General features: G+C 42.7%; 1 protein-coding gene across 5 annotated transcripts in view; it reads left to right on the top strand.

Annotated features, from left to right (window-relative positions):
- The first annotated feature begins 2,922 nt into the window (after window positions 1-2,922).
- LOC146687076 (disco-interacting protein 2 homolog C) overlaps window positions 2,923-27,236 on the top strand; it is a 208,411-nt gene continuing 184,097 nt past the window's right edge. For all 5 annotated transcript variants that reach the window (XM_085439203.1, XM_085439204.1, XM_085439205.1 and 2 more), the window contains exon 1: window positions 2,923-3,172. In XM_085439203.1, coding sequence (XP_085295329.1) covers window positions 3,094-3,172 — 79 coding nt within the window. In that variant the 5' untranslated portion in view covers window positions 2,923-3,093. The remainder of the gene's footprint in view (window positions 3,173-27,236) is intronic.

The following is a 27,236-nucleotide window of genomic DNA, read 5'->3' on the forward strand; positions in this document are numbered from 1 at the left end:
TGATTCATGGTTATTACACACAAACTACTAAAAATATTTCCAGATATTTTTATTGCTCATACTAAATTTGTTTAGTCTGATGTTCATGACTGGATGCCAACATTGGCATGGTCCAAGTCAGCCTGCAGGTAGATAAATGTGATTAGGAAGGACTGAACTCACTACAAAATAAAATATTTGCTTACATCCATGTCTTATACATTTGTTGTATGGATATCATGCAGTGATGATGCACTAATTAGTGGATAACATAGACTGTATATAAAAGATGTAGCTTACAGGCTGTATATAAATCCTTTATTTAAACAGACATGAAAAATAAAGGCTGGATATACTGAGAACACGTCGGATGTGGGCGTGGCTGTGACCACCAGAGTTTATTGTATCCACTAGAGGCGCTCCAGCATTATGCATGTCGAGGTTCCCATCATTTGAAAAGTGCACATCATGTTGTATCCAGTAAAGTTTGGAACTAGCGACTGAGACCATAAACCCATGAGGGAAATGTCCTGAGGTCACAGAGAAGTCCCCTCAGATGGTTTAATGATTCACAGAGTAAAGGATCCAAACACAGGCCACAGGAGACCAGGGTAAAGTCCAAAATCTAAACCTGTAATCAGTCTGAGGTCACAGTCAGGTGGGCAGTCGAGCATCCGTGAAGCAGGAGAGAGCATGATGAAGGACAAACTGGAGCATGAGAAATTTCTGAAAACTTTCACTGCAAGTAGAAACGACAATTTGTCAGGTGACTGAAGAAAACAGAGTATTTATATACTGTGGAGGGTGATTAGGTCATTGAATACAGGTGGAACTAATGAAAATTACAGAGGAAAAACCATAGACTGTGACTTTTGAAGCCTCAGTTTCAGCATTTTGGCCACTGCATTGCTGTTTTTTTTTTGTTAAGCTGGAAGTGACCTCATGTGGATGGGATTACTCTATCTTGCTGGTTTTGCGTGCTGCATCCATAATGGGCTTGGGTTCAAAGCACAGACACTGATACCTGCAAATTTCTGCAAAGTAACCGAATAATAATCTGAATTTCTGTCATCGAAGCTGAAACATAAACTTATTAGGTGATCTATATCACAAAACAAGGTCAGGACTGAAGTTGTTCTACACCAAACTCGATCATCCACGCCTTTATGGAACTTGCTTTGTGCACTGGTGTGCAGCCATATTGGAACAGGAAGTGGCCATCCCCAAACTGTTCCCTCAAAGTTGGGAGCATGAGATTATCCAACAAGTCTCGATATGCTGGAACTAAGGCTGAGCCCAACTCCTAAAAACAGCTCCACATCACAATCCTCCGATTATTCAGTCAGACAAGTCCCGTTCCCCTGGCATCTACCAAACCCAGACTCTTCCATCGGATTGCCAGATGTAGACGTGTAATTGGTCCCTCTGGAGAACACCTAACATTACAGTAAGTTGGTGACCTGTGCGCACTATATGCCTCAGCATCCGCTGATCCCACTCTGTGACTTTACGTGACCTAGCACTTAGAGTTGCTTCCACTGAATTCCACTTTTCACTTTTCCACCTGAAGTTAACAGTTCGGTTGGGTGACTGAGTACTTTTGAATATAATGTACCATTAAGCTCCATCTGCCGTCTTTTACCTATATGTAATTTTCTGATTGAGTGGGATATCACTGAGATATCTCTGCTGCACCTAAATAAACATTCACCTAGCAGACTTTAAATGAGTGAATGAGTGATTAAATTTCACTGAGATAAAACAGAAAACAAACTATCAAAATGTGTTTCAGCTGTGATAATCTTTCTAATTAACCCTTCTTTGATCTCTTTTCTGCATCGCAGCCTCGCAGACTACTTGTTCAAAAGCACATGAACTACAGCTGACATTTATCCATCTTATCAATTAACATAAATGACAGAGTCAGGTTAACAGATTGTGTGTGTGTGTTTGTGAGAGAGAAAGTGAATGTGGCGCCCTCTACCGGTGTGTTGTTCATGGTGTGAAAATATTAAGCAGCACTTTGTTTTCATTTTAACTCCTGAAACTTTGACTGAAAATCGATCGGATTAAAAATATTGATTCCTGTGAGTTCAGTCGTGGATCTTTAGGATCACCTAAAGGGAAATTGTGTATGTGAGGCGCGTGAAGGCGGCAATAATTAAGAGGTGTGAGACAGGAAGAGAACAAAATCTGCATTCAAAATAAAAGCACAGCACTGGGGTTTGGATCTTTTGAATTTATTCATCTCCCAGAGTTGTTTCAAAAAGAATTTACTCTTACTAGCTATCAACATACATCCGATATTTTTTAGCAATGCATCATATTCTTTACTTTTAACAGACACACACTGGTGAACCGTAACTTGTCAGTATAAACGAGGTAAGCAGTGAGAACAAACCGTAGAAAAAGGAGAATGTTCAAAATAAACAGTCAAAATCTCCAAAATATATATATCTATAAAATCAGTCAGTAAATAAAATGCATTTCAATGTCTCAGTTAAAAATAATTACATAATCATCCTGACGCCTTTCTTTGAGTGTTTTAACTAAATTCAGATTTTTTTTTAGCCTGGATTGCTCTTGCTTTACCTATTTTTATTTAAAATAAGGAAACAAGTAACTAAAAATATTAACCTGCTTTTATAGTCATATAACATTTTATAACATACTTTATTCTGGAAATTAAATTAAAACAAAAATAAAAATCCAAGTATCACAAAAGTAACATTGATTTATTTTTTAATCTATAATTTATTAGCTCGTAACTTTTAGTTAAAGCCAGCCTGTGAGTCTGATTTACTCAGGTTTAAATTTGGAGGGTGTGAGAGCCACAGGCAGCGGACTGGGCAAAACAGTTGTTTTCTACAGTCATTGGTCTTAACGCTGTGATCTTATTTTGAAAATACAGGTTCCGGTAGCAGCTCTGCAGTGTTAGCTGTAGCTTGACGCTGGTTTGCGGAGAACGCGCAGAGCCGCTGCCGCACACGGAGCGACGCTGACGGACTCGGTGTGACTGACTTTGGATTTTTGTGGTTTGTGGAGCAGCGTGGGGACTGGAAACAGGGAGAAACAGCCGGAAAACAGATATTTAAGTCGGTTTGGAACGGCGGAATGGCGGACCGGGACCCGGTGCCGCTTCCTGCGGAGGTGCGGGCCAAACTGGCCGAGCTGGAGCTGGAGTTATCCGAGGGTGAGTACTTGGGTTTCACCGCGGAGCTCGGCGGCTCTGCCGGGGCTCTGCTGCTGTTGTTGCTCTGGGACTGTTTGTCCTTGCTGAGTTTGAACTGCTAGGAGATAAAGTGCTGAGCTCCAACAAGTTCAAGTGCATGTCTGTTCACACGCACACACGCTGCCACAATGACTGCTTTAACTGATCTGGATTTGGATGCAGGAGATGTGGCAGTGAAATGGAAACAGAGCTGTCACTGGCTGTGGACAGACTACAGTGCTGTTAGGGGGTTCTTGGATTGAAAGGAGATCATTGCAGGTTCACTCCCCCACACTGACACACAACGTCACCTGACGCCAGGTATCATGGGAATAATACAGATAATAGATAAACATCCCATAAAGTGCTCTGGATGAACTGGAGTGGCTGCTGTGCACCAGAGCTCCACGGTATTGTTGCAGTGAAGCCTGCAGGGCTCCTCATTATTCATAGACTGTTGATTAACTGAAGGAGTTCATCAATCCTTACTCTACATAGTGTCCCAGAGTCCAAACACAGCCACTTTACAGCCAGCATTCACCTTTGAATCCAGCTGTACATCACCTTTTAACACTTAACTGCTTTATTTTGTCTGCTCAGGTTTTCAAAAATTCCCTACAATAATTCCCCAGAGTCAGGTGACGTCTCCAAAATCCACACACATCCACGCTGCTCTGCTAATTCCAGATAAAAATCAAAGAATATGTGTCATTTTTACCCCTAATCTGTTGATCTGTGCATGAATCCTTCCATCACGGCTGATAAACAACCCATAAAGTGCACTTTGAAGCCTCACTGGAGCGCAGGAGGCACACAGCAGCCTGCTGTGGGGATATCCCGGGAATTCTGTGGAGGTTTGTGTTTGTCAGTAGGAAAGTTGTTGTCAGAGAGGTTTTGTTATAAAATCCCGTTGAGCAGAGCCCTGCACGCTGCTTAGATGGTGCACAGGCAGCATGCAGCTGTTAGGAGACACACTTTTCACATGACACACCGCAGCCAGGCAGCCTTTTCTCCAGAGAGGCGATGAATGATTCCCATTATATTCCTGCGCCCCCCCAATAACACTACAGCATGCTATATCGGGTTGTTTTGCAAGATACTGAAATGCAGCTTGGGTATTGATTTTCTCATTAGCCCCCCTCACCACCACCTCCCTCTCTTTCTCCCCCTCCTTCCTCCTTGTTCTTCTTCTACTTCAGATTGATATGTCACATTGCTGCAGACTCACTCTCAGCCTGGAGAGTATCATAGTGTCATATTTCAGCTTCCTGCGAGCAGTGTTTTCCCTGCTTCTCTCCGAGGCTTTGTGAGGCTCGGCCATGTATGGAGAAAGAAGACGGCACAGAGGAAGAGGGAGGGAGGGAGAGGAAGAGATTGTAACAGCTGACTCTGAATGCACACATCGCATTTTAATGTTTCCACCGCTGCTGCTGTGAACGCTGAAAAGATGAGACAAGTAGTGGTGATGAAGAGGAGGGATGGATGGGGCGGGGAAGGTTGCACATATAAACCGCCAACTCGGAGTTCCTCCAGTGTAAACAAGTGCGTCTCTGGGAAACGGGGTCAGATGCCCCGCTGCAATATTTACATGCTTTGTTGATGGCGCGAGAGTCTGCGGTGGCGGCGGATGCAAAGCTTCCCCGCGTCCTGCAGACTTTGACCTAATTTTTCAATTTCCACGCATCATCCCTCCTCCATGCTTTGAAGCCTCTCGCCTCGGGGGAGTGGTGGCAGAAAACGCTGTTGTCAGCACTCAGGTGAAGGCAGAGCTTCACAGGGACCTCGTATCCTGCTGAAGAGCCCTCGAGCAAGGCAGTACACCCTCTTGTTTCCCCCCTAACTGTCATCAGGTGGTGGGAAGCATCCTCAAAGTGCTTCAGGTGATGGAACAAACATCCCCTTTATACACTGCATGAAAATGCTCTCTGAGGAAGTATGAGGATAATGGGTCATATACCTGGAGGATGAGTGCCTTGCTCATGGGCACAAAGTTCCTGTAAAGCTGTGTCGACACCTGGATGCTCACAGTGATGACGATGGCAGCACAAAGCAAAAAAAATAACCTCTGCTTTTTCTCTCAGCCTGCCTCTCTGCTCAAACCCTACCAACAGTTCCTACATTTCCCAGAATTCCCTCTGTTCTGAGCACCATCAGGGCACAGGTGTGAACTTGAGAATGAATTTTAAAGCCTGCTGGGCGGACGCTAGATTGAGCAGCGCGGTGAATAGTTGTGATTGAGATAAAAGAGGAGGCGACCTCTCACTCGGACGCTGACCTATCGCATCGCTGCAGTGCATCCTGGGATAGCTGGGGCTCTTAGTGGTCTGTAGTTTTTGCAGGAGACCTTCTGGGTGTGGCACAAATGTGGCATGTTTTAATAATAATAATAACTTTATTTGTCAGACTTGGAGAAAATAGAAGCTTGACTGACTTCTCCCCAGTCTGAGTTTAAGAGCACCGCTTTCATTTTGCTGCTGGATCTGATTTTGGAGAAGAAGGGCTGGGAAACGAATGTCGCAAACACCCTCACCCTGCAGGTCTGCAGCCTGGACACGGTCCTCACAGAGACAGACACTCCCGCTGAAACACACAACCCCGCGCTCGTCGTGCAGCTGCAGACTGACGGGCTGTCCTCAGCTAATCTGGCTGCTGGCTGAATATTAAGCTCTGCAGTCCAGCCCAGATAACAAGCTGTCCATCCCAACACACTGCAGATTACACACACACACACACACCAGGCTGACCTCAGCTGCTCTGCAGTGCTCGTGCATTGTTGTCTCTGCTGTAGTTTTGATGCAGATTTAGGGTTGTTTCCGTTTTCTTTCATTATGCGCTGCTCCAGCTGCCAGGAGGGCACATGCCAGTCAGCTCTGTGGGCATCTCGTCGCCTGTAAACAGCCCAGGAAACATTAAACGCATCATTTCTGTCTAATTAATTAATCAGCAGATAATTGAAGCTCTTGCTTTGGCTGCAAACGTCCAGCTGCTCGCTGACCTGTTTGGCACATTGGGTAAAAAAGTGAAAGGCTTCAGCTCGTTTCATTTTTTAGATTTCGAAGGGGCGCGCTCGTGCAAAAGCGAGCTGCTTCATTGGTTTGTAAGTGTATTCATCTCATGGCAGAACGTATTGAAAGTTACTTCAGTGTCACATTTCATTGAATCAAGAAGTGAAACCCTTTGGCGAGCTTGGGCTGATGTTAAAATCGCTCTTGCTTCACTCACATCTGGTCCTGATAAGAGTCCTGTGTGAGACTTCGGCAGTGAGTCTGTTATTCTGAAGCGCTCACTCTTCCCTCTTTCTTTCTTTCCTGAAAGCTCGTTCTGTCCGTGGCTCAGCAGAAGCGCTTCCTCTCAGCTCTGATATTTGAAAAGGACTCCAGTGTTCCTTCTCTGTGATTTATCGCCCGTATTTCGACCCAAAGGCAACAGGTTTAACTGACAGAAGTGTGAATCTGAGCGTGAGCAGTCTTCTGGATCTGTAGGGCCGTTTCCCAGAATTCATCTCTCGGAAACGTGGGCCACCTAAGTTCACGTGGTTTAAAGCAGATCTGAGGTCTGAGTGCTGTTTGGAGCTAGCACTGCGTGACTATCAGTTTTCCACAGGGCTCTGGTGCAGTTTAGGGCAGTGCTTAAGGCTTTATGTCGTGGCTGGTGAAGTCTTGAATAATTCAATCTGAGGAAACGGAGATCTGCATGTGAATGTGCAGAATCGGCAGCTTTCTGGTGAACTCTGAGTTTGAAGGCTTTAGTGGCGTGTGGGTGCGAGCTTTCTGCAAGTGACCAGCAGAAGTGGAAGTCCTGGCCCAGATTTCGCCGTCTGCAGTGAAAAGTCTGAAACTGTGGCTGTTTCTGCACATCGGCCGGTGGCTTCCCAGATTTTATTGACTGAATAATTGTTTTGTCCATGCAGCCGACTGATCCTTTTAACTGTACAGGGCGATTTCTTCCACCGTGATAATTATTATTGAGTTTCAGCCGCAGGTCTTTCGGTTTCTTTGCAGATGAATTCGCTTCTCGGAGTTTGTCAGAACAGGATGTGATGTGACGTTTTTGGCAGATTTTCAGAAGCTTCCTGCTGAGTGACAGCGTCTGTGCAGAGATGGAGCTCTGATCCTTCTGACAGCTCGCTGTGAATCAAGATCTTCTGGGAAACGCCACTGCTGCGTCCAACCCAGCTTTCTCCTTTTGAGTAATTTGAGATGTCATCATCAGAAAAAGGGAAGGCGGCGAAGAATGCACGCAAATAAACACGTTTTTTGGTTTGTTTTTAAGAGCTGTGTGCAGAATGTCCAAAGACCGCAGATATTTATTTGCTGAGCGAATCCTGGAGGTGTAGCTGCTGACTGTCCAGCTCGGTTCTCCTCTTCCTCTCGCCTTTTTTGTTGCATTAACGAAAATCCCCCAAAAGGTAAACTGGAAATGTAAATGCTGTCACCGGGCTCAGATAAATGTCTCCTTCTCTGCGATTCTTTGAAAACGAGCTGATTAATTTTTCATGAAGCGCAGACAAAGATGTCATTTTCCTCCCTAACAGCTTGAAGTGAACCGTGGGATTTCTCAGTGTTAATAAAAGGCTGCACTCTCTGAGCCTCCCGCCTCACAGCCTAATGTATTCAGCCGGTGACATTTTACTGAATCAGGTACAAGTTATGGACTAAAAACTGACACCTTTGCATTTTCCTCTCTCTCTTTGCCTGCAGCCTCACACGTCTTCTATTTAATTTTCTTTAAACTTTCATTTTCTTTTAACGGCCAGAGATTCAGGTGGAGTTCACAAACTCTGACATGTGGCTAAAATGAATGAATTCATTCGGTGAGCTTCCATCAGAGCTGGCCGGAGGCCCGTTTCTGCTCTGCAGTCTGTAGTGATGCAACATGTGGTGCACACATACCTTTAGACCAGGGGTGGGCAACTCCAGGCCTCGAGGGCCGGTGTCCCTGCAGGTTTTAGATGTGTCCTTGATCCAAAACAGCTGATTTTGACCCAAGGTGATATCTAAAACCTGCAGGACACCGGCCCTCGAGGCCTGGAATTGCCCACCACTGCTTTAGACAGAGGAATTAACTGTATATTTACCTGTATGTACTCAGAGTCCAGATTAAGGCTGCCATCTATCATCTATCAGCATTTGCAGAGAGTTTTAGTTCCAGACTAAATGACCAGTGAAGAAGTTTTAACTGCACATTTAATCCCTGCGATGTGTCAATATAAGAAAAACAGCACAACTCAGTTTGTAAATAAAATCTAAAGAAATCTGTCAGCAGTGTAAAAATAACAGAAAACTAATTTCATGCCTTCATCTGCTGAGATGATCACTGACAGTGACGAGGCTCTGATGCCCAGGGAGGAGCCTGGAGCCCGTACCTCATTAATGTCTGCACTGCAGTCGAACGTCTGAGATTCAAGGCGCGGATGTTGCTCTGATTACTGCAACAGGTGGGCGCCGCAGCAGCAAGTGATGGCTTTACACTGGCGGTTAAAACCAGGTGTGGTCCGACCTTCGGACTGGAGATTGTAACAGACTCTGCAACGTAAAAATGAATCACACACACATACAAACATACCCCTCCGACGCTGACTGAGTGAATACTCAATGATTGTGGTGAAGTTTTAAGTCGAGTTGTCTGCAGAAGGAGTTTTATTTACATCGCTGATGACACTGATGATGTTTACGTGGACTTGAGTGTTCTGTGATGACTTGATACTTTGCTTCCCTGATTTCTTTCTCGCAGTCAAACCAAAGTTGCTAATCTGAAAATTATTTATCAGTTGACCAACAGATCGTCTCCATCCGACCCGTCACATCTAGAGGTCCTAATAAGTCATCAGAGGGCTTTTTCATGTTGAGGAATCTGAACTCTGATGACTTTGCTGATGTTCGGCTAAATTAAAGTGTTTCATGAGTCACCTGTGCAGCTGCAGATTTTTAAAAAAAATTTTTTCCCCTTGTAAACTTGTCAACATGCTTTAATTCATTTATCTAATGTGCAGCCTGTTTTCTCTCAGTCAGTGTCCCCTCCCCCCCTGTGTTTTATAAGATGGATAGTACTGAGGGTTTTTTTTTCATTGTTTTTTTTTTTAGCACAAATAGAGTCAACTGAGCAGACTGTACATAAACGATGGCAGTAACAACTATGATATTGCTCATTTAAGTGCCGTTTTGAAGCATCCGTGTTTACATTTCCGCTTTGTTTCTTTGGAGTCTGAAATGACTGTTCAGATAGCAGGGTGGTTATCATGATAAGGTATCAGGAAATGTTAGCAAGTGTGTCCAGATGCATAGTTGTATCACAAAGACACAGATACCTGCTATAGTGCTACACTACACATACACTTCATACATTTCAGCAGAATTCTCTGATAGTTGAGACCTTGAGTTCAGACTCCCAAGGTCAGGTAAAGCCTGGAAGATGGCTAACTGCTAGCTAACTGCTACAGCTAGCTAGGAGCTAGCTAACTGCCACATCTGTAAAAGTGCTTCAGGTGTTTAACTCTTTCCTCCATAAAGACGACATTTGACCACCTCCCCTGTATAATGAGTTTTACACCTCAGTGTGGATCATTAACGAGGTTTTGCGATCTTTTGAATAGTTTCTGGGATTTTTGAAGGCTAGCTGCGCAGCCAAACACCACCCTCACTAACTTCTGATCCACAGTCATAGTCAAAGACCTGAAATGTGACAGAAAGCACTGATTTCAGAGCAGAGCTTCAGGGGTTACTGCTAATAAACTTTGAAGGGTTGAAAAGTTCAGATTATTAATGATGGATGTGCTGAAAGTACTTTTCATATCAACTTTTCTGTCCTTTGTGCACTTTATCCGCTTCCAGGAACAGCATCTCGCTGGTTTCGAGCAGCTTCTACCTCGTTGTTCATGATCTTAAAAAACTGCTTTAGTTTGCTGCTGTTCCCCTCCTTCAGGTAAAGAAAGCTACATGCACTATTCTCCTCGCTGTCATGTCACTTTAAGGGCTTCGTTTTTTCCTCTCTGATGTTACATTTAGTCTGCGGTTCCTGTCAGCAGAGCTGAAACCACACATTCAACTTTTCAGAGATGAGACATAAATATCAGTCTGTGTTTGTGCAGTGGTCACAGCGACTTCCCCTGCAACATAACATCTCACCTTTAGACCGGCAGTTGCCATAGAGATGTTATTTTCTCTCCTCCTTCCTGGGAGATTATGGCCTGTGGGGATGGAGGGAGGCTGGTTCTACCTTAGAGCGCGGAGCCTCTGTCACACGGCAGGGCCGTAAATTCATATTTGGTGTCTTCGTCGTCTCCCTCGAGCGATATGAACAGTGATTCAGGACTCCACACGTGCAGTCACTTGACGTAAATCTGCCGGCTGTCCTCGCTTGACTCCCGCCGGAGAAATATCCGCTGAAATTGCCTCTTTATTGCAGACGCGGCTGCTGTTAAAAACAGTCTCAGGCGAGCAGCACTTCAGATCCAGCGAGGTGACGCGAGCCCGAGATGATCAGCCTGTCGAGCTGAGCAAACACAACGAATTTACAGCAGAGGAAATACTCCTCTAGGAAAGGAAAGTTGTTATTTTCTCATTCCTTTTTTATTTTTTCCCCCCTCCATAGTTTCAAAAGCCTGAAGGGTTATAAAACATAAAGCTCACTCGGCGCACAGGCGAGCACGTAAAAACTTTCCGCTCTGGGAAGAAAAACAAAATTAAAGTGATGTTTTCTTTCCCAAACAGCAGCGCTATCGATTCCCCAGAGCATCGTCTTTACACACAAACACTTTCTTAGCTGAATGCAAATCATCTCTCTCCTCTTCCCCCAGTGGCCCTTTGTTGTTGTTCTTTATTAAAACGTGTTCTGGTGCTGGCGAAGGTCACAGAGAGACTTGCACAGAAGTGCACGCATGACGTGAGCGAACTAGAAGCAACGAACTTGCTTGTTGTTTTTTGAAACGGGCAACTTGGTGAAGTGACGGCTCTTAAAAGTGTAAACGCATCAACAGAGAACTTGAATGAAAACACAAGGTTGACAGATACGGCTCCGCCTCCTCCTCTGTGCAGTCCGTCCACATGTTTGTCATCAGCTGTCATCCGAGAGGCGGGTGGCTTCTCGCAGGAGGCGGCCGCATAAATATTCATCTGGCCTCACTGTCAGCATCGCAGCACAACAAATCTGAGGGCTGGAAATGTCAGCAGGTCCAGCGGGCGTTTGTTTCTGCCTGCTTTAGGTTGTCAGTTCTCGGCAGGCGGGAGGAAGACAGGTTGACGTCCGGTCAGAAAGCCGGCAGGAAAAGCAGATTGGGCTGCAGAGGCTGCCGAAGGTGATTTGCTTTAGCGGTGTTGAGGTGGAATTAAGTGGAAAACTCGCTTTTTTTCCAATTTAACCGAGTGCCGACTGTTGCTTGTCATTGTAGGCAGAATAACACGAGGCAACCTAAAATAAGATGTCGAGACATTTCAGAGGTATTTATGTGACATCTGCAACAGAAAGCGCTGTAGCAACTTTGTATCTCAAGGAGCTGGAGCAAGTGTAATTATTATCCAATCCTCCCTCGGGCCTGCATGAGAGGAAGAAGAAGAAACAGTGGCCAGTTTTCCTTTCATACAGTCTGTGATTCTGACCTCTTAGTTCATTGTGAAGGATATGCAGACAGTGAAACGACAGTAAACACAACACAGGCTGGGCTTTACGGTGAGAGACCTGAGAGGATAAACAGGAGGGCTTGTGGTGTCCTTTTAACGAAGGCCATATCTTGTACCTCAGCTAGGATAGCTGTCAGCCTGATCTTCTTCCATGAAGTTAACTAATGCATGTTAAACATTTCACATGTAGAAAAAACATAAAGAAGCTTTTGTTTTTAAAAGCTTAAAGACTCTTAAAGTTTGACCTGTTCGTATCTTTTGACTACGGTATGAGCTTTGAGTGTATCCCACTCTAAACGAATACAGTGTAATTTAGCTTTATGCTTGAAGTGGAAAGAAACTCCCTTGAGTCTCCCTTTTTCGCCCTCATTTGTCTTGCTGTCTGCCAAGCTGCACATTTTTCTCTCTGCGTTGAAGAAAGTTGATAACTCTAAATGTTCTTAGTATCCACCGCCAGCAACTTTCCCAATACGCCAAGACGACACTGTCCACTGGTTTTTGGACTGTAGCTTTAAAGCTTGAATTTTGGACCATCCATCCACTGCAACTCACCCGCTTCATTTAGCTTTATAAGTCATTAAGTTGAGCTAAGCACCCTTTTCATACATAATTTACAGCAGTCATAAGCCTGCATACAGTTTTATTGGTTTAATTATGCTTTGAAGTTATTATGAAACGGTAAATTAGCGATAGAGACCATAAGCGTTTTTGTAGAAGGTTGTAAACATGTTTATTTCTGCTGTAAAGTTGGACATTTTAACTGTACAGTCTGTGGGGATTGACTTGCTCTTGGAGCCAGCCTCAGGTTTTTGCCATCTCTCTCAGAAATTTGAGAAAATGATGCAAAACGAACAACTTTCGCTTCAGAGGATTCGGATGTTTCTGGTTTATTCAGCTTGTTCCTGTTTCTATTAATAATCTGTCAGTTCTCTTTATGATCATTAATAGCTTGTAGCAAGTAAAAAATCTTTTCATGTGACCGCTGTCAAACAAAAACACGACACAAATGGAGTCTACGGCCTCAAACATGTAAACAAACCAGTGTGGGGATTCCTATTTAAAGCTACAGCCATTCCCAGTTTTCCCCCTGAGTCTGGACAACAGAGGTAGAGACTGTAAAGTTGGCGTGACCTAAAGAGTCACAGCCGATTATTGAGAGTGCGCCATGTAAATAAACCAGAACTGTGCTTTAAAGCATCCACTTTCTTTTTAGTTATAAAAACTTTCAGATAAAACTCGATGTTTTGTCTTCACCTCAACATTTCAGAGCACTTAACCTTTAAGATTTCATCAGAGCGCTCGACATGTTTGAAATGAGAACTGAAGACGGCGCATTTAAGCCTCCTCTGCGTTATCTGAAGGGAGATGGCATTTGTGCTTGCTCAGGCGATTTGTAAAAAGCGGAGTAATGGGCTTCGGCTGCTCCATCTGCCATTAGAGCGATCGGAAGACCCCCCCCAATCAGCATTTTCATTTGCTCTGCCTCCCGCGTCTCTCCGATCAGTGTCAAACCCGAGAGCTCGGCTTTAAAGCTCGACGGCATCTGGTGAAAAAACCCTCAGTCACCTTAACTGGCTCCAGCGAGAGGGCGTTGATCGTAAAAACTTATATTCTCCTCCAGAATCAACTATTAATGAGCTGAGTTCCCAGACTGTGGTGATTATGCGAGCTGCTCTGTGGCGTAGCTGTAGTAGATTTGGGAGTGTTTATTTGGAGTTCAGGCCTGTGTTTTTTATATGAAAGCATTTTCTGGGAGCTCATTCTTTGGCTTTGTGTAGGGATGCAGAAAGGGGTTCTGGGTAACGTATCATGCCATGCATATCTGCAGCTTGTTGTGCCAAACGCTCGGTTAATAGGAAAGTTGTTGAGTGGAGCCACACCGTGAAGGACTGTTTTCATTATTGATTAAGGCTGAGATTATTTACTTCCTCTGTTAATTATTTTGTGTAGTTGGTGCAAAAATAGCACAATGGTTTCCAGCCACTCAAAAGATGCTGTATATCCAGTTCTGAAGGTGCGTCCAGCAGGTTTTTGGTGTTTTTGCTTGACGATAAGCGGCTTAATTGATCATTTATGTTTTTTCTCATGATTTTTCGAGTGGCTAGTCATGTCAGCTTTAAACTGGGTTTGTTTTCTGCATTTGTAAGTAAGAGCTGTGCTGCATTTAGGGTTTTATAGATGGAGAACTCAACCGGGAGACATGAAGATGCATAAGGGTAGGGCTGATGTATTGTTAAAGTGACTGCTGAGCACACTGGTGATTGCACAGGGCTTTGGAAGGCAGACGCTACTGCAGTATTCGAGGCGGGTGGTGATGTTGGCGGGAGCCTGGAGATGTTCTTTAGTTGGTAAAAAGCAGATTTAGAAATCAGTCTGATAAGTAACAAGTCCAGAGTGACTCCCACGCTGCTGGACTTTGAACACAGTAACCTAGAGCAGCTATCAGCATCAAGGCGGAGGTCAGGTACTTTCCAGAGCCACAACAAAAGGCGCAGTTTTATTACTATTAGGTTTGAAAAGATGAATTGAATCCAGATTTTAATATTTAACAGAGAGCTGACAGTGTACAGAGGAGGGAGGTGATTAGAGGAGTGCTGAGATACAACTGTGTCGTCAACAAAACAAATAACTTAAGACCTGGAGACCAGTCTTTGACCTCCTGACAACCTCCTGGTGAGTAAGAAATGCATATCTCCCAACCGGTTAGTGAGTGGTTGCTGCCTGTTGCTAGGTGAGATGTGTCGCAAAGAGGGCCCTGCACCAAAAACTACCTTGTGATTGCTTTGCACGGCAGAAGTTGGCAACCATTTGGAGACAAGTCGGGGTCTTCCATGCAAACTGCAGCAGCAACCTGCTGCCAAACAATTCAACCTCACGTGGTTGTCGGTGGTGCATTGTATACCTCTTTATGACCAATTGCATGCTAGCAACGGCTCCTATGTGTTTTTTCCCTTGTCACCAGTGATTGCTGGGGACGGGTTTGACTGGTGCCATAGTCTGGTGCTTTCTTTCAAAACACCACATGATTCTCCTGCTCACAAGGAAGGACCAGTGCTACAGCGAGGTTTGCAGTCCAGACTAGTTTATTTTATCTTTCGAGGCTGAAAATGTATGGGTGGGCGTGGCCAAAACGGCAAACAAAATATTCTAGAAAAGAAAAATAACTTGCAGGTCTCACCTTCTTGCCTAGCATGAAGAGGAGAAAAGCTATTAAAGGAAAAAGGCTTCGCGCTCCTACAGCTGTCAGGTCTAAGGAAGGTTTAAGGAAGATACTTAGAGTATGTACAAAACAAGCAATTAAGCTTTTCTAGATACAGAAAACCTGATCACACAATACTACGCACTATCCACACAGCATGGTGTGTTTAGAAACAGGAAGTAAGTCAAGCCGGTCCATCTGGGTACCAGTTTAAAGTGAGCAGCTACAGTCTCCTACCAGTGGTCGGCTAAAGGTTACATAATCAAAAACACAGAGAAAAATGAGCAATGTGTTTTCTTCTAATACGTGGTAGAAAGACGAACGTCTCACACAGCCTTTGTTTCAGGTTTGCAAAGTAAAGGAGTTGGTCCACTGGTTCTGGACCAAACCACTGTGAGCCACATATGTGTGGCTTATGTCCTCCTTGTAATTTCTACCCAAGTCTGCTTTGTGTACCTACATAAAGGGAGAAGTCATAATTAAAAGAAGTCTGCAAAATTAAGAAAAAAACAAAACAAGTCATTAACATAAAAAAATATATCGGCGTGTTCTTTCTGTCCCACTGGAAGCGTGCGATAGGGGGAAAAATCATAAAAAGTTAGAGCAGAAAGGGGGAAAAAACCAAAACCGCAAGTATAGAGCAAACATTTCTGACTCGCATGAGACCTCATTATTTATTTGAAGATAAAGGCAGCACTATGTTACAGGCTGTCTCCAGAAATCTACAGAAGCCAGTTCAAAACCAGTCTCACTCTATTTATCTTTCATTTAGCGTAGATGACGCTAATGTAAGGCGATAATGCACTAATGTAAGGTTTTCGACTTTCATTTACAGCGGTTTAAGATAACAATCAGGACCTCCAGTATTTTGACAAAGTGGTTCTTTCTTATACGGAGTCGGAGAACAATGAATCTAATTAGACCTGAAAATCAGTTAAAAGGTATTAAGATTGAGTAGAATGCTGCGGATCGTAAAACCAACTTGGGGGGTCGAATCTGTTCACGAGGATCTCTGTGAATCTCTGTGCACGAGTTAAATCATTATTATTGAATACATGCCCGGTTCTTTTTCTTAATGGGAAGCCGGCAGCTTCTCTGACCAGCAGCATCCGGCCGGCTGAGCTCGACCACTAAAGGCCGTGCAGGGTTAATCCTGTCAGCCTGTCCGGGAGAGTTTACTCTCTGCCCCCAGTAAGATCACTTAAACTCCCCATCTGTCTTCTAAGGCGGCTTATGAAAGCTGGACCGCAGGATTGCATGCATCAATACTACACACAGTACTACTGCACGTATTTGTGTATTCAATTGTTTTGAAGAAAATAAACACACGGAGCTGGAAAAAAAGTCTTTGCCTTTTATTGTATTCTAAAAATCTTAGAATTGGAGCCAGTCATGTTTGGGTGTTTTGGTCTGTTGAGTTGAGATATTTCAGTCAGTTTAGAGAAAATTGAATCAAAAAATAAAATCTATTATGACCTCCTTTTATCGTCAGAAATGGTCTGACTGGTCGTGGACTTTTGAGGCTTATTTTTTGTCTTTGGGGGGTAAAACAAACTTTATTATGAATATATTGCCCACTTTTATTTGTACTTTATACTGTATGTATACATATACTGGTCATGCTGGGTTGGGGAGATAAATACATCAGCTAATAGCCAGCTGCCTCGGCCCGTTTCTGGTTGTTTTTTAATTTTGTCATCTTATTTGATGGTTTAGTAGCCAGCTTTGAGGGGTCGTCGTTTTTACACCTTCCAGCCATTTATTTCCAAAGTTAGGGAGCGATCACCTGATCAGCTGTCATGCTACTCGTGCTGCAGACAGCAGCTGGAGTTTCTCTGCGACTCGTCAATGAGTCTAAAAGTAATAAAATAAATCTGAACACATTCAGTGAACGAGGTTTGATCAGCTGTCGTCTGTTTAAGTTCAGCCTGCCTGTCACAGACGGAGAGAGAGAGCAGTGGTGCCCTGGCCAGTGGCGGGTGGTTGTGTAATATATCAGAAGCAACAGTTAAACATCAACTTGTGGAAAGAAAAATCTGAATTATTAGTCAGATTAACTAGTGTTTGTGTCACTCTGACCTTTAAATGCCGAGTTCCTTCCCTGCACCCAAGACAATGAGTGGAAACCTTTAAGTCCACTACTGTTTGTTTTCACATGTTAAAGATCTGTTTCATTCTGTTTACCCTCCTTAAGATCCAGATTTGTAACGACTGGATTCTCGTCACCCAGCCTTGAATTTTCTACTGAAAGTAGAGAATTGGAGTCTCTAATCTCTGCTGCTCCTGTCACGGCTTCAAGTACCGTAACTGCTGTCGGAAAAAATTTCCAACAACCGCATGCAGCTCTGCAACTGTTCTCTGCCATGTTGCTTCTCAGCGAGGTGATGTCACCGCTTGAGCAGGCAGGGTTGGGAGGGGGATTTGGGGAGGTGATGGAGGAGTGTGTGTGTGTATGGTCGAGGGGGGGAGTGTTTCTGCCAGATTGCATCATTAAGCTGCTCAGACAGGCACTTTCAGCCCTCTCATGCCTGTTTTCGTCCCTCTTCGCCACTTCCCGCTTGTTGTCGAGCCGGCGAGGGATCTGCTGCTCAAACAGTGAGGTCTTCAGGGGTGGAGTGAGTGGGTGGGTCGGGGGGTGTTGGCGGGAACGAAAAGGCAAATCGACAACCCTCCTGCTCTCTCGCTCTGAAACTTTTTCTTCATCACGCGACACAAATATTTGCCCAGGATGATGCGTTTCTGCTGCTCGCTGCTCTCCGGCCTCCTGCTGCTCGCTGTAACAGTTTAAGTTTCAGCTTTGACCTTTGACCCCCCGCTAACCTCTAGCTGTGATGAGGGTTTACCAGTGGCTAATCAGCACCAGCTCCTGCGCTGTTATTCCAAACTAGTTTTAAATGAAGGTCCAAAACTTTCCCGGCTTGTTATCAAACGCACCGCTGTGTCTGAACTCCGAGAACAATACTCATAGTTAATGATCACAAGTCGGCGGGGAGGGGTGGTGTCGGCTGCTGAACTCTGCCCAAGTCAGGCTTTGGGGCTTTTGTGTGCACAGACAGCGGTCGGCAGAGTCGGACAATGAGGCACTTAATCCGTTTAAATAGTACAGCTTTATTAGATTCACTGCAGAGGTTTGAGATGTGGAGCTCCCGCAGTGATTGATGCGGTTTGCCAGGAGTGACGCCGAATTCCAATTTTGTTTTTCGGCCTTGGCAACGGCACCGATGCCGTTCCACCCTCATCACTTTTTATTTATGCATCTATCAGAGCTTCGTGTCCTCGGCGGACTTCCTTTGAACTGTTCTAGCTGTTGCTTTATTAAACAAGAAACCGTTTGGCCGGTGCTGCTTTTACCTCGTTTGTATGTCTGTGCATTTGTGTCGACACCTGCTTTAGTAACACGGTGCTGTGTTTGCTAATGTGTCTGTGTGTTGCAAAGATATTCAGCAGTGTGATCACAACAGCGCAAGACATAATCGTCAAAATAAAAGTAGATGGGTGTGTTCTGATCGATGTGCACCAAAAGCTAATACTACTTTTCCATATTCCAGTGTTTCTGCAGTTACAGGAAAATCTGAGTAAAGTTTGAACACAGTTTCTAGTCTACGATCAGTGTAATTCCCTGTCATGGAAAATTAAACCATACTATTACTCTGATTGGCTGCCCAGGTATTTTAGTGGGTCATTTTAGCTGCTTGTTTTGCTCTGATTGGTGGAGTGGATCATCTCTCAGACCTCTGGTTAGAGCCGTCGTCCCACTCAGAGTGGATCTCCAGAGCAGATCAGAGTCCACATATGTCAGCTGCAGTCCACGATGATGGAGCTGAAGTTCATCAAATCACAGGTGGGCGAGGTCTCCTCACAAGCCCATCCCAGAAGGGTCATTTATTTTGTTTTTGCAGTTAAATCTGAAACTACCTCCTCTTTGCGAAGCATGACCGGACACAAATAGAGGCTGCACATGTGTTTGAGCGCGTTCCTCTCTGCAGACAGACACAGCATCTTTGTCAGCTAGTTTCTATCCGCAATGTATGCTCGCCTTTCATGCCAGTCTGTCCTGTGAACTGTCTTCAGTGCGTCTCTACAAACACTGCTGGCCTGTGACTCACCCGCTGCCAGCTGCCATGCTTTACAGGGAGCCTAAGGTAAAAAAAAGGCTTTTGATGGAGTTGCAGTGTGAAAACAGGCTCGGCCTGGCCAGCAGAGAGCGTTCCTTGTGATCTTGTGGCTTTCTGCTTTTTGGTTACTATAACAAACAGCTGGTGAGGCCTGTTTGAATTTTCTCGAACAAGATACCATCACACTTGGTGCTTTCCTTATGTAAACAGTCTGTACAGCACAGTGAGACCGCAGCATACCTTCAGTTAAAGGTGTGATAAGAGATAAATCAGCAGGTCTGAGCTAAAGCTCAGTCAATAATTCAAATCCTACAATTCATTCATTTTTCATTTATTTATTCATTTTCAGGCACAACAAATACCTATATTGAACATAAAATACACAAAACAAAAAACAAAACTTGCCTGAAAAAGGAGTGGGACGAAGAAAACTTATTAAATCCCACCCCTATACTCACTCATCAACAAAAAAAAACAATAAACTTCCCGCAGCTACGCCCATCATTGCATACAGACCCATCAACAGCCCCGGGCAGATACAAGCATCTAAGCGGCAGCTCGCAACCAACAATTAGAGCCTTCATAACTGAATACAGAATATATAAATTATAAATTGCATTACCACAGGTAACAGGCAGTAATAACTACAAGTAACAGACACACATACATATACATACATATATATCTACACACACAAGTACATATATGTACATACATACGCACACTTTATTTTTTATTTTTTATTTTGGAATCCATACCAGCAATGGTAAGAGGACAGACATTACAGAGCACACTAAAACCCATCATTGAGTATACTGTGACCAGACCAACTGTTTGTAGAGAAATTTAAATCTATGAATATTTTTGCATTGTTTCAATTGTAAACTCAGACTGTTCCAGATTTTCACACCACATACAGACACACAAAAGCCTTTACGGGTTGTTCGAGTTCTGGGTAATTTGAATTCTCCAAAGCCTCTCACATTATAAACCTTTTCTCGAATTTCAAATCTAGTTTGTAAATTTGCCGGTAAAAGTTTAGTAAAAGCTTTATACAAAATTATGGATGTATTGTAATTAACCAGATCCTGGAATTTAAGTAACTTTGCCTGAAGAAAGAATTTGTGAGTATGATCTAGATAACCAGCCTTGTGAATAATACGCAGTGCTCGTTTCTGTACTGTGACTAATGGATTAGTTGTATTTTTATATGTGTTTCCCCACACTTCCACACAATATGTAAGATATGGAAGAACCAGGGTACAGTACAGAGTACGAAGTGCATCTTTATCAAGGAATTGTTTCACTTTGTTCAAAACTGCGAGGCTTCTGGAAATTTTGGTTTTTATGTGTCTGACGTGGGGTTTCCATGAAATTTTGTTATCAATTATAACTCCCAAAAATTTGTTTTCACTCACATTATCAATTGGTACACCTTCAATGATAATTGGTAATTCTATATTATATTTTAAATTACCAAAAAACATTGCTTTAGTTTTATTTATATTTAATGATAATTTATTTATGTCCATCCATTTTTTTATTAATTTTAGCTCCCTGTTTACAGTCATTACAAGAGCAGTATAATCATCGCTACTGAAAAATATGTTGGTGTCATCTGCGAACAGTATGAGTTTAAGTACTTGAGAAACATCAAAAATATCATTTATGTATACATTGAAAAGTTTTGGTCCCAACACTGACCCTTGGGGAACACCACATGTAATACCAAGTTTCTCTGAATGGTAATGCCCTATGCTAACATATTGTTCCCGACCTGTTAGGTAACTTTTTAACCAGTTACCAGCTTTCCCTCGAATACCATATCTTTCCAATTTATCCAGTAAAATTGAGTGATTGATTGTGTCGAAGGCCTTTTTGAGGTCAACAAAAATACCAACTGCATATTTATTTTTATCCAGTGTATCAGTAATTTCTTCTACTGCCTCAATTATCGCCATTGAAGTGGTTCTTTGCGTTCTGAAACCATACTGACCAACATTTATTATTTGATGTTTTTCAAGGAATTTTTCTAATCTTGAATTAAAAAGTTTTTCTAGAATTTTTGAGAATTGAGGCAGTAGAGAAATAGGCCTATAATTGGTAAAACTGTGTTTGTCATTACTTTTATATAGTGGTATTACTTTCGCAATTTTCATTTTTTTTGGAAAACAACCGGACTGAAATGATAAATTACAGATATATGTTAAGGGACTAGCAATATTCAGAATAACCTGTTTAACTACAGACATATTTATGTCATGATAATCCATTGAAGACTTACTTTTACATTTTAATGTGATATTTATTACTTCTTGCTCATTTGTAGCTGAGAGGAACAGTGAAAAGGGATTTGATTTTATATTACTGATATTTTCATTTTTATGACACGGGATGTCCACTGCTAGTTCAGGGCCAACATTTATGAAGAATTTATTGAACCCATCGACAATATTACTCATGTTGTGATTTTCACTATTTGCATCAGTAAAATATTCAGGATATGATGTTCCAGAAGATCCTTGTTTAATTAAGTTGTTTAACACATCCCAAGTTCCTTTTATATTGTTTTTATTTTCATATAATCTTCTTCTATAATAAAGTTGTTTGCTCGTTCTTATAATATCAGTCAATTTATTTCTATATGCTTTATATCTTTGTTCCACTTCTTTTGTTTTTACTTTGATAAACTGTTTCTACAGATTGTTTTTCTTTTTGCAAGCATTAATAATTCCTTTTGTGAGCCAAGGACTTTTTATCTTTTTTTTCTTTGTCATGTGTTCGTTTACAGGACAATGTTTATTGTACCACATAGTAAAAATATCTAGAAAATTATCATAAGCCTTGTCCACATCTGACTCTTCATACACCGAACTCCAATCTTGTTGTGCTAAATCGAAATTGAAGGCATGAATTGCTTCTTCATTTATTGTTCGCTTTGCTATCATGATCTTGGTATCTATTTTTTTTTAAATCACAGTCACACAAAGTAAAAACTGGTAAGTGGTCAGTTATATCACAGACAAGCAGACCACTATTAATTTGGAAATCCATGACATTAGTAAAAATGTTGTCAATAATAGTGGCGCTATGTGAAGTTATTCTGCTTGGCTTTGTTATTGTTGGATATAGTGATAAGCTGTACATTGTGTCAGTAAAGTCATCAATGGCTTTTAACCTTGTTGGATTTAGCAAATCAATGTTAAAATCACCACAGATAAATAGTAATTTTTGGTTCACCGAAGCAAACGTTTTTTCTATCCATTCATTAAAAGTGTCAATACTTGAACTGGGTGTCCGATATATACAACTTATTATAACATTTCTCTTTTTTTCATTCATAATCTCAATAGTCAAACATTCCAAAATTCCATCAATAGCCATAGACATAGTTGTTACAACATTATATTTTATAGAGTTATGAACATATATAGCAACCCCGCCGCCCGCCTTATTTAATCTATTCATGTATTTTAAATCATATCCATTCAAACAAAAATCTATTCCTTTATCGACATTGAACCAAGTTTCAGTGATGGCTATAACACTAAAGGGGCGAGAAAATTGTTGCAAATAGTCCTTAATGAAATCAAAATTAGAGTACATACTTCTGCTGTTAAAGTGAATTAATGAGAGCTTCCCGTCTAGGTTAATTTCTTTTTCATATTGTTCCTGAGTGAAATAATTACAATTTTTAACAAAAGAAGAGAGAAAGTTACTTTCAGAATCTATTTCTGGATCTATTATATTATGCTCCTTATATTCACAATCTAGATCAATTACTTTCTGTTGAAGAACTAATTTCAACGTGTCCATGTCATTTCCTGGTGTAATTGATACATTGGTGTCAGTTATACTTGTCCAGATCCTCCATGTTCCTCACTATCAGTACTTTTGCCTCTTCTGGTGTCCCGTTTAGCTTAATGAAAATCTTACAGTTTGTTACCCATGTATGTTGTATTTTACCATTCTTCTTCAGTTGCCTTGCCTTCCTCGCGATGTCTGCGTTTTTTCGTGTCAGATGCTCATTAATGAAAACGTCCGTGCCTTTCAGTTTGCGTCCTTGTTTCAGCAGTGCGACCTTGTTCTTCCGATTGACAAATCTCATAATGATGGCCGGCAGTCTGTCACTCCTCCTGGGCAGTGAGTGACATGCTTCTATGTGCTCCAGGTCCATCTCTATCCCCTTGCTTTGGAGGAAGGACGCCACCTGTTGCTCTACCGAGCGGGTCTCCTCGTCGCTGGGCTCCCCGACAATAATCAGAACTTTTATTAAGGTGTTAAAGTTTTATGAAATCTGAGTCAAATGTAGGATAATTTTAGAGGACGCGACGTTCCGATGGTTCTTTGTGAAACAGATATTTCCAAGTGTCCTCGGGATACATCTGGGAGGCAAAAAGGTTTTTCTTTTTTTTAAAAACCCACAAAAACTGACACAAGTTTCACAAGGAGAAAATTAGGAGCTTGGATTTGATGACAGTTAGATTCTATTGACGCCTGCAAACAATGGAAATAAGTATTCAGAACTTTCTTAGCTGGAGCTCCAGATTTGGAAAACAACACACACACATTTATTTGCAGTCGGATCTTTGGGTCTGAAACTCCTAAAAGCTGTTTTTCGGTCACAGATGATTGTGACGTAGACGTGAGGTGCAATCAACTGTCAGTAAGTTATGTAGGAAAAGATTCTTGGTGGAGGTGGAGGTGTGGTTTTTAGGCAAGATGTAGTACTTCTTCTAAATGTTGGACCTTCCCCAGAGGACATAAAATGTGATCTGGTCACTGATGTTGATCAGGGTTAATTTTAGATCTAAATAAAAGGCCATAGTTAGTGCAGAAATGTCCTTAATAGACCTTTCAGAAGTTTTCTAAATGTTAAGATAAGGGAGGTAGAATTTAATGGTCTAAAAAAACAAAACAAAGTCTTTTAAACATGATTAGTTAAATGTCTCCTGCTTTAATGTTGACACGCACTCAGATGTGGATCTGTTTCCAACACGTTAGCATAAACATGTGACTGTTGTTGGACACTAACAACGATGCATTCGCTGTCGGCTATTGCTGAAGCGCAGAGGTCCAGCTGTAGGAGCTCTTTTGATGATGACCCCACCAACTCCCACAGCAGATACAAATATTCTCGTTATTTTAAGCTAATGCCTTGTAAAATCCCCTTATTGCCTCTTTAGTGCACTGACAAGCCCATATGGCAGAGGTCTGTGGAGTTACCTGCTGCTGCGGTGCAAAGGCCAAGCTAAACTAAAGATATAGTTGAAAATAGGTTTTTAGCAGTCAGCTCTGAAGGTCACAGGAGGCGGCGCAGAAAGAGAGCACAAGTGATGAATTCCATCTGCTTCACAACCTGGAAAGAAAAAACAAAAAACTCTTCCTCTTATCCCAGGAATGAGCCTAAAATTGCCCTCATCCTCGAAGACGTTCCCCAAACTGGTTTGAACCACTTCTGAGATTAGAGTGCTGTTTGGCTTCCAGAGGAGTTGACGGATAAGAGGAGCATTGTGCAGCGAACGTTAACAATGCCACAGCTCGCTGGAGCCGAGGCCCGAGGTTTGGCTGCTCGCTTGTCTCTCGGTATGTTGGAGTGATAAACTTTTGAGCAGCACAGATGCAAGCCTGCCAGGAAAAGCTCCCTGGCAGATCAGCTGCAGTAACACGTGGACAACATTTCACTGAGCACCTTCCAAAACGACACCACGCTCCCACAGTGTGCATGAAAAGACCATTGTAGCAGGTCATGCAGCGGTGTGGTTCGGCTCAAAGTGTGCAGAAAGCACAGAAAGAATCTTGAACAGCACCAGATGTTTCCAGAGAAGCTCGGATTGTCTCGAATTCCAGGAGACTTGAAACAGCTGGAGTAACCTGCACAGAGGCAACTGTCATGGAAAGTTTGATAGTGGCTGCCGCACACACACACCACCGTGAAATTGAATATACAAAGAGAGGCTCGGTTCTCCCTCCTCGAAAGCTTAGAATTCTTTGAAGTCGCTCTCCAAACACTGTGGCAGGACACTGCAGGAGACCACACTCGCAGCTAAACACAGATAACATCCTGCAACACCAGAATGTAAATGAACTGCGTAAACTTATTACTCTTCCCTCAGTTAAACCGGAGATGCGCGGCAGGAACGCAGAGTCCGAACGCCACGGCTGAATTAGAGGAATCTCTAAACCGTGGCCTCGAAAACAAACGTTCAGCGAGGAGCTGCTGGCGGTACATCTGCCCAAAAAAGTCCAGACTTGGCTCGCGCTCACCAGAAAGAGACTTTGTCAGGCTCTTCTCAAAATAACAGATTAGGAACAAGTGGAGAACTCCGACCTCTGCCTCCCCCCTTTTGTATACAAACCGTGTCGCTCCGTCTGTAAACGATGGGATCCAACCCCGGACCTGACTGTTGGGAGTCTGGAGCGCAGCCAAGTGTGGCTCGGCAGGGCGTTGGAGGTTTACAGTACTCCAGATGGTGTCTTTTTACATATGTAAATAAAACTGCCTCTGTGCATGACAAACAGAAAGCATCCCTCTCTCACCCCGTGTGATGAAATCTCACCGAGGCAGCCAGGTGCCGATCGTGAATGAGTCCTTAACTGTGTGCAGTTGCACTGCTCAGAGCACCAACCCTGAGGCACCCATGAAGTCTTATACAGAACACAACTGCTAATGCTTGGTTATCATGTGTGTATTCATGTTGATGGTGGAGCTTATTTCACTTTATTCTTAGTCTATAGTTTTGTTTGTCACATGTAAAGCTGCCTGATGCAGGTGGAAATAATCACAATGTATTATTGGCAGCTTCACGGGTCTTATTATTTAACTGTAATAGCACGAATTTCTGTGCATATTGCTTTTTGCCAGCCAGTTATCACCTGTTTATTTATCACAGCAGCTGCACTAGTCGCCATCTTGCTCTATTTGTCGGCATCCTCGGCCTTCTTCTTTGTCCTCATGGAAGGATACATCCCTAATTGTCACCTAGGGCTTGTATTTAACTCTTATTGTGTTTATCAGAAGATGTAAAATCTAACATTTATCTTTCACATTGATGCTTTTTTCTGTCTTACTGTTAGTGTGAGAACGGGTCTAAAGAGCACGAAAAACTGGAGGTGGTGGAGACCAAACCAGAGGTTGAAGGAATGAAAAGGTTTAGACTTGCATTCAACAGGTTGATGCAAAGTTTGTCTTTTTTTCCCTCTTTATAAAAAATTAGTCAATAAAATTTAAATATGTAATCTCTTTTGTCACGTCACGTTTCCTCTATGTCATTATCAAAGCAGGAGATGCTAATCTGTTAGCATCCGAGGTCGGCAGATGGCTCGTCATAGAAAATTGCTGATCAGTTTACAACATGTGAATGTTTTGCTCCTGTAATCCTTCGCGGTCATAAATAATCCTTTCAAAGCTCCATTTTCATGAGTAGACATATGTCACTGGTTCGTTTTCCCCTCCTCTCTTCTCTTCCTTGTGAAATTTGAATTTTAAGGTTGTAATTTTGAAATCTCACCATGCAGAAAAGCACTGACACCTCTTACCGTTGATGGTTTTTGAACAGCGAATGAAACTCATTTGCATTTTTATGCTCTTGGCTGAACTCCATGACCAGGCGGGTAAATTTATCTTGGTGTAATCAACACCGGCCTGAACAAAGGGAAACAGTCTCTGGATAATTATGGAGTCATGAAAATGACTTTGCAGGAACTGCTCATGTGGAAAAGCTGCTGGTTTTCAGTTCGGCTTAAAGAACAGTAACACTGTTGTGTAAGGAAAAATCGAGGAGGGCGGAAAACGGCTTGAGCCAAAAGGTCAGAAGGTCAACTGCGTGTTCGACATGTTCGTGTCCCCGCAGTTTCTCCTGTTAGGACTGAACCTCGAACCAGGAGGTTAAGCGCTCCACTGCCTTAGATTAAAACTCAAACTTGAAAAGTAGCTTTAACTTTTACTTAGCTATGCAAAAACAGGTGTGAGCTACTGTAAAAGTGCTGTAAAGATCAACAACAGCTTTATTTAAGCAAATGGGTTTGAGATGATGAACTTTTTTTGGAAATGTTTTAATGAGGTCATAAATCGAGTGCTTCAAATTTCTCTTCTTCTTTTAGAAACCAGATGAGTC

The sequence above is a fragment of the Copadichromis virginalis genome, linkage group LG18 (genome assembly GCF_057382275.1).
Source record: "Copadichromis virginalis isolate Kocher_CV1m ecotype Utaka linkage group LG18, C_Virginalis_male_GT1.1, whole genome shotgun sequence".
Lineage (NCBI taxonomy): Eukaryota > Metazoa > Chordata > Actinopteri > Cichliformes > Cichlidae > Copadichromis > Copadichromis virginalis.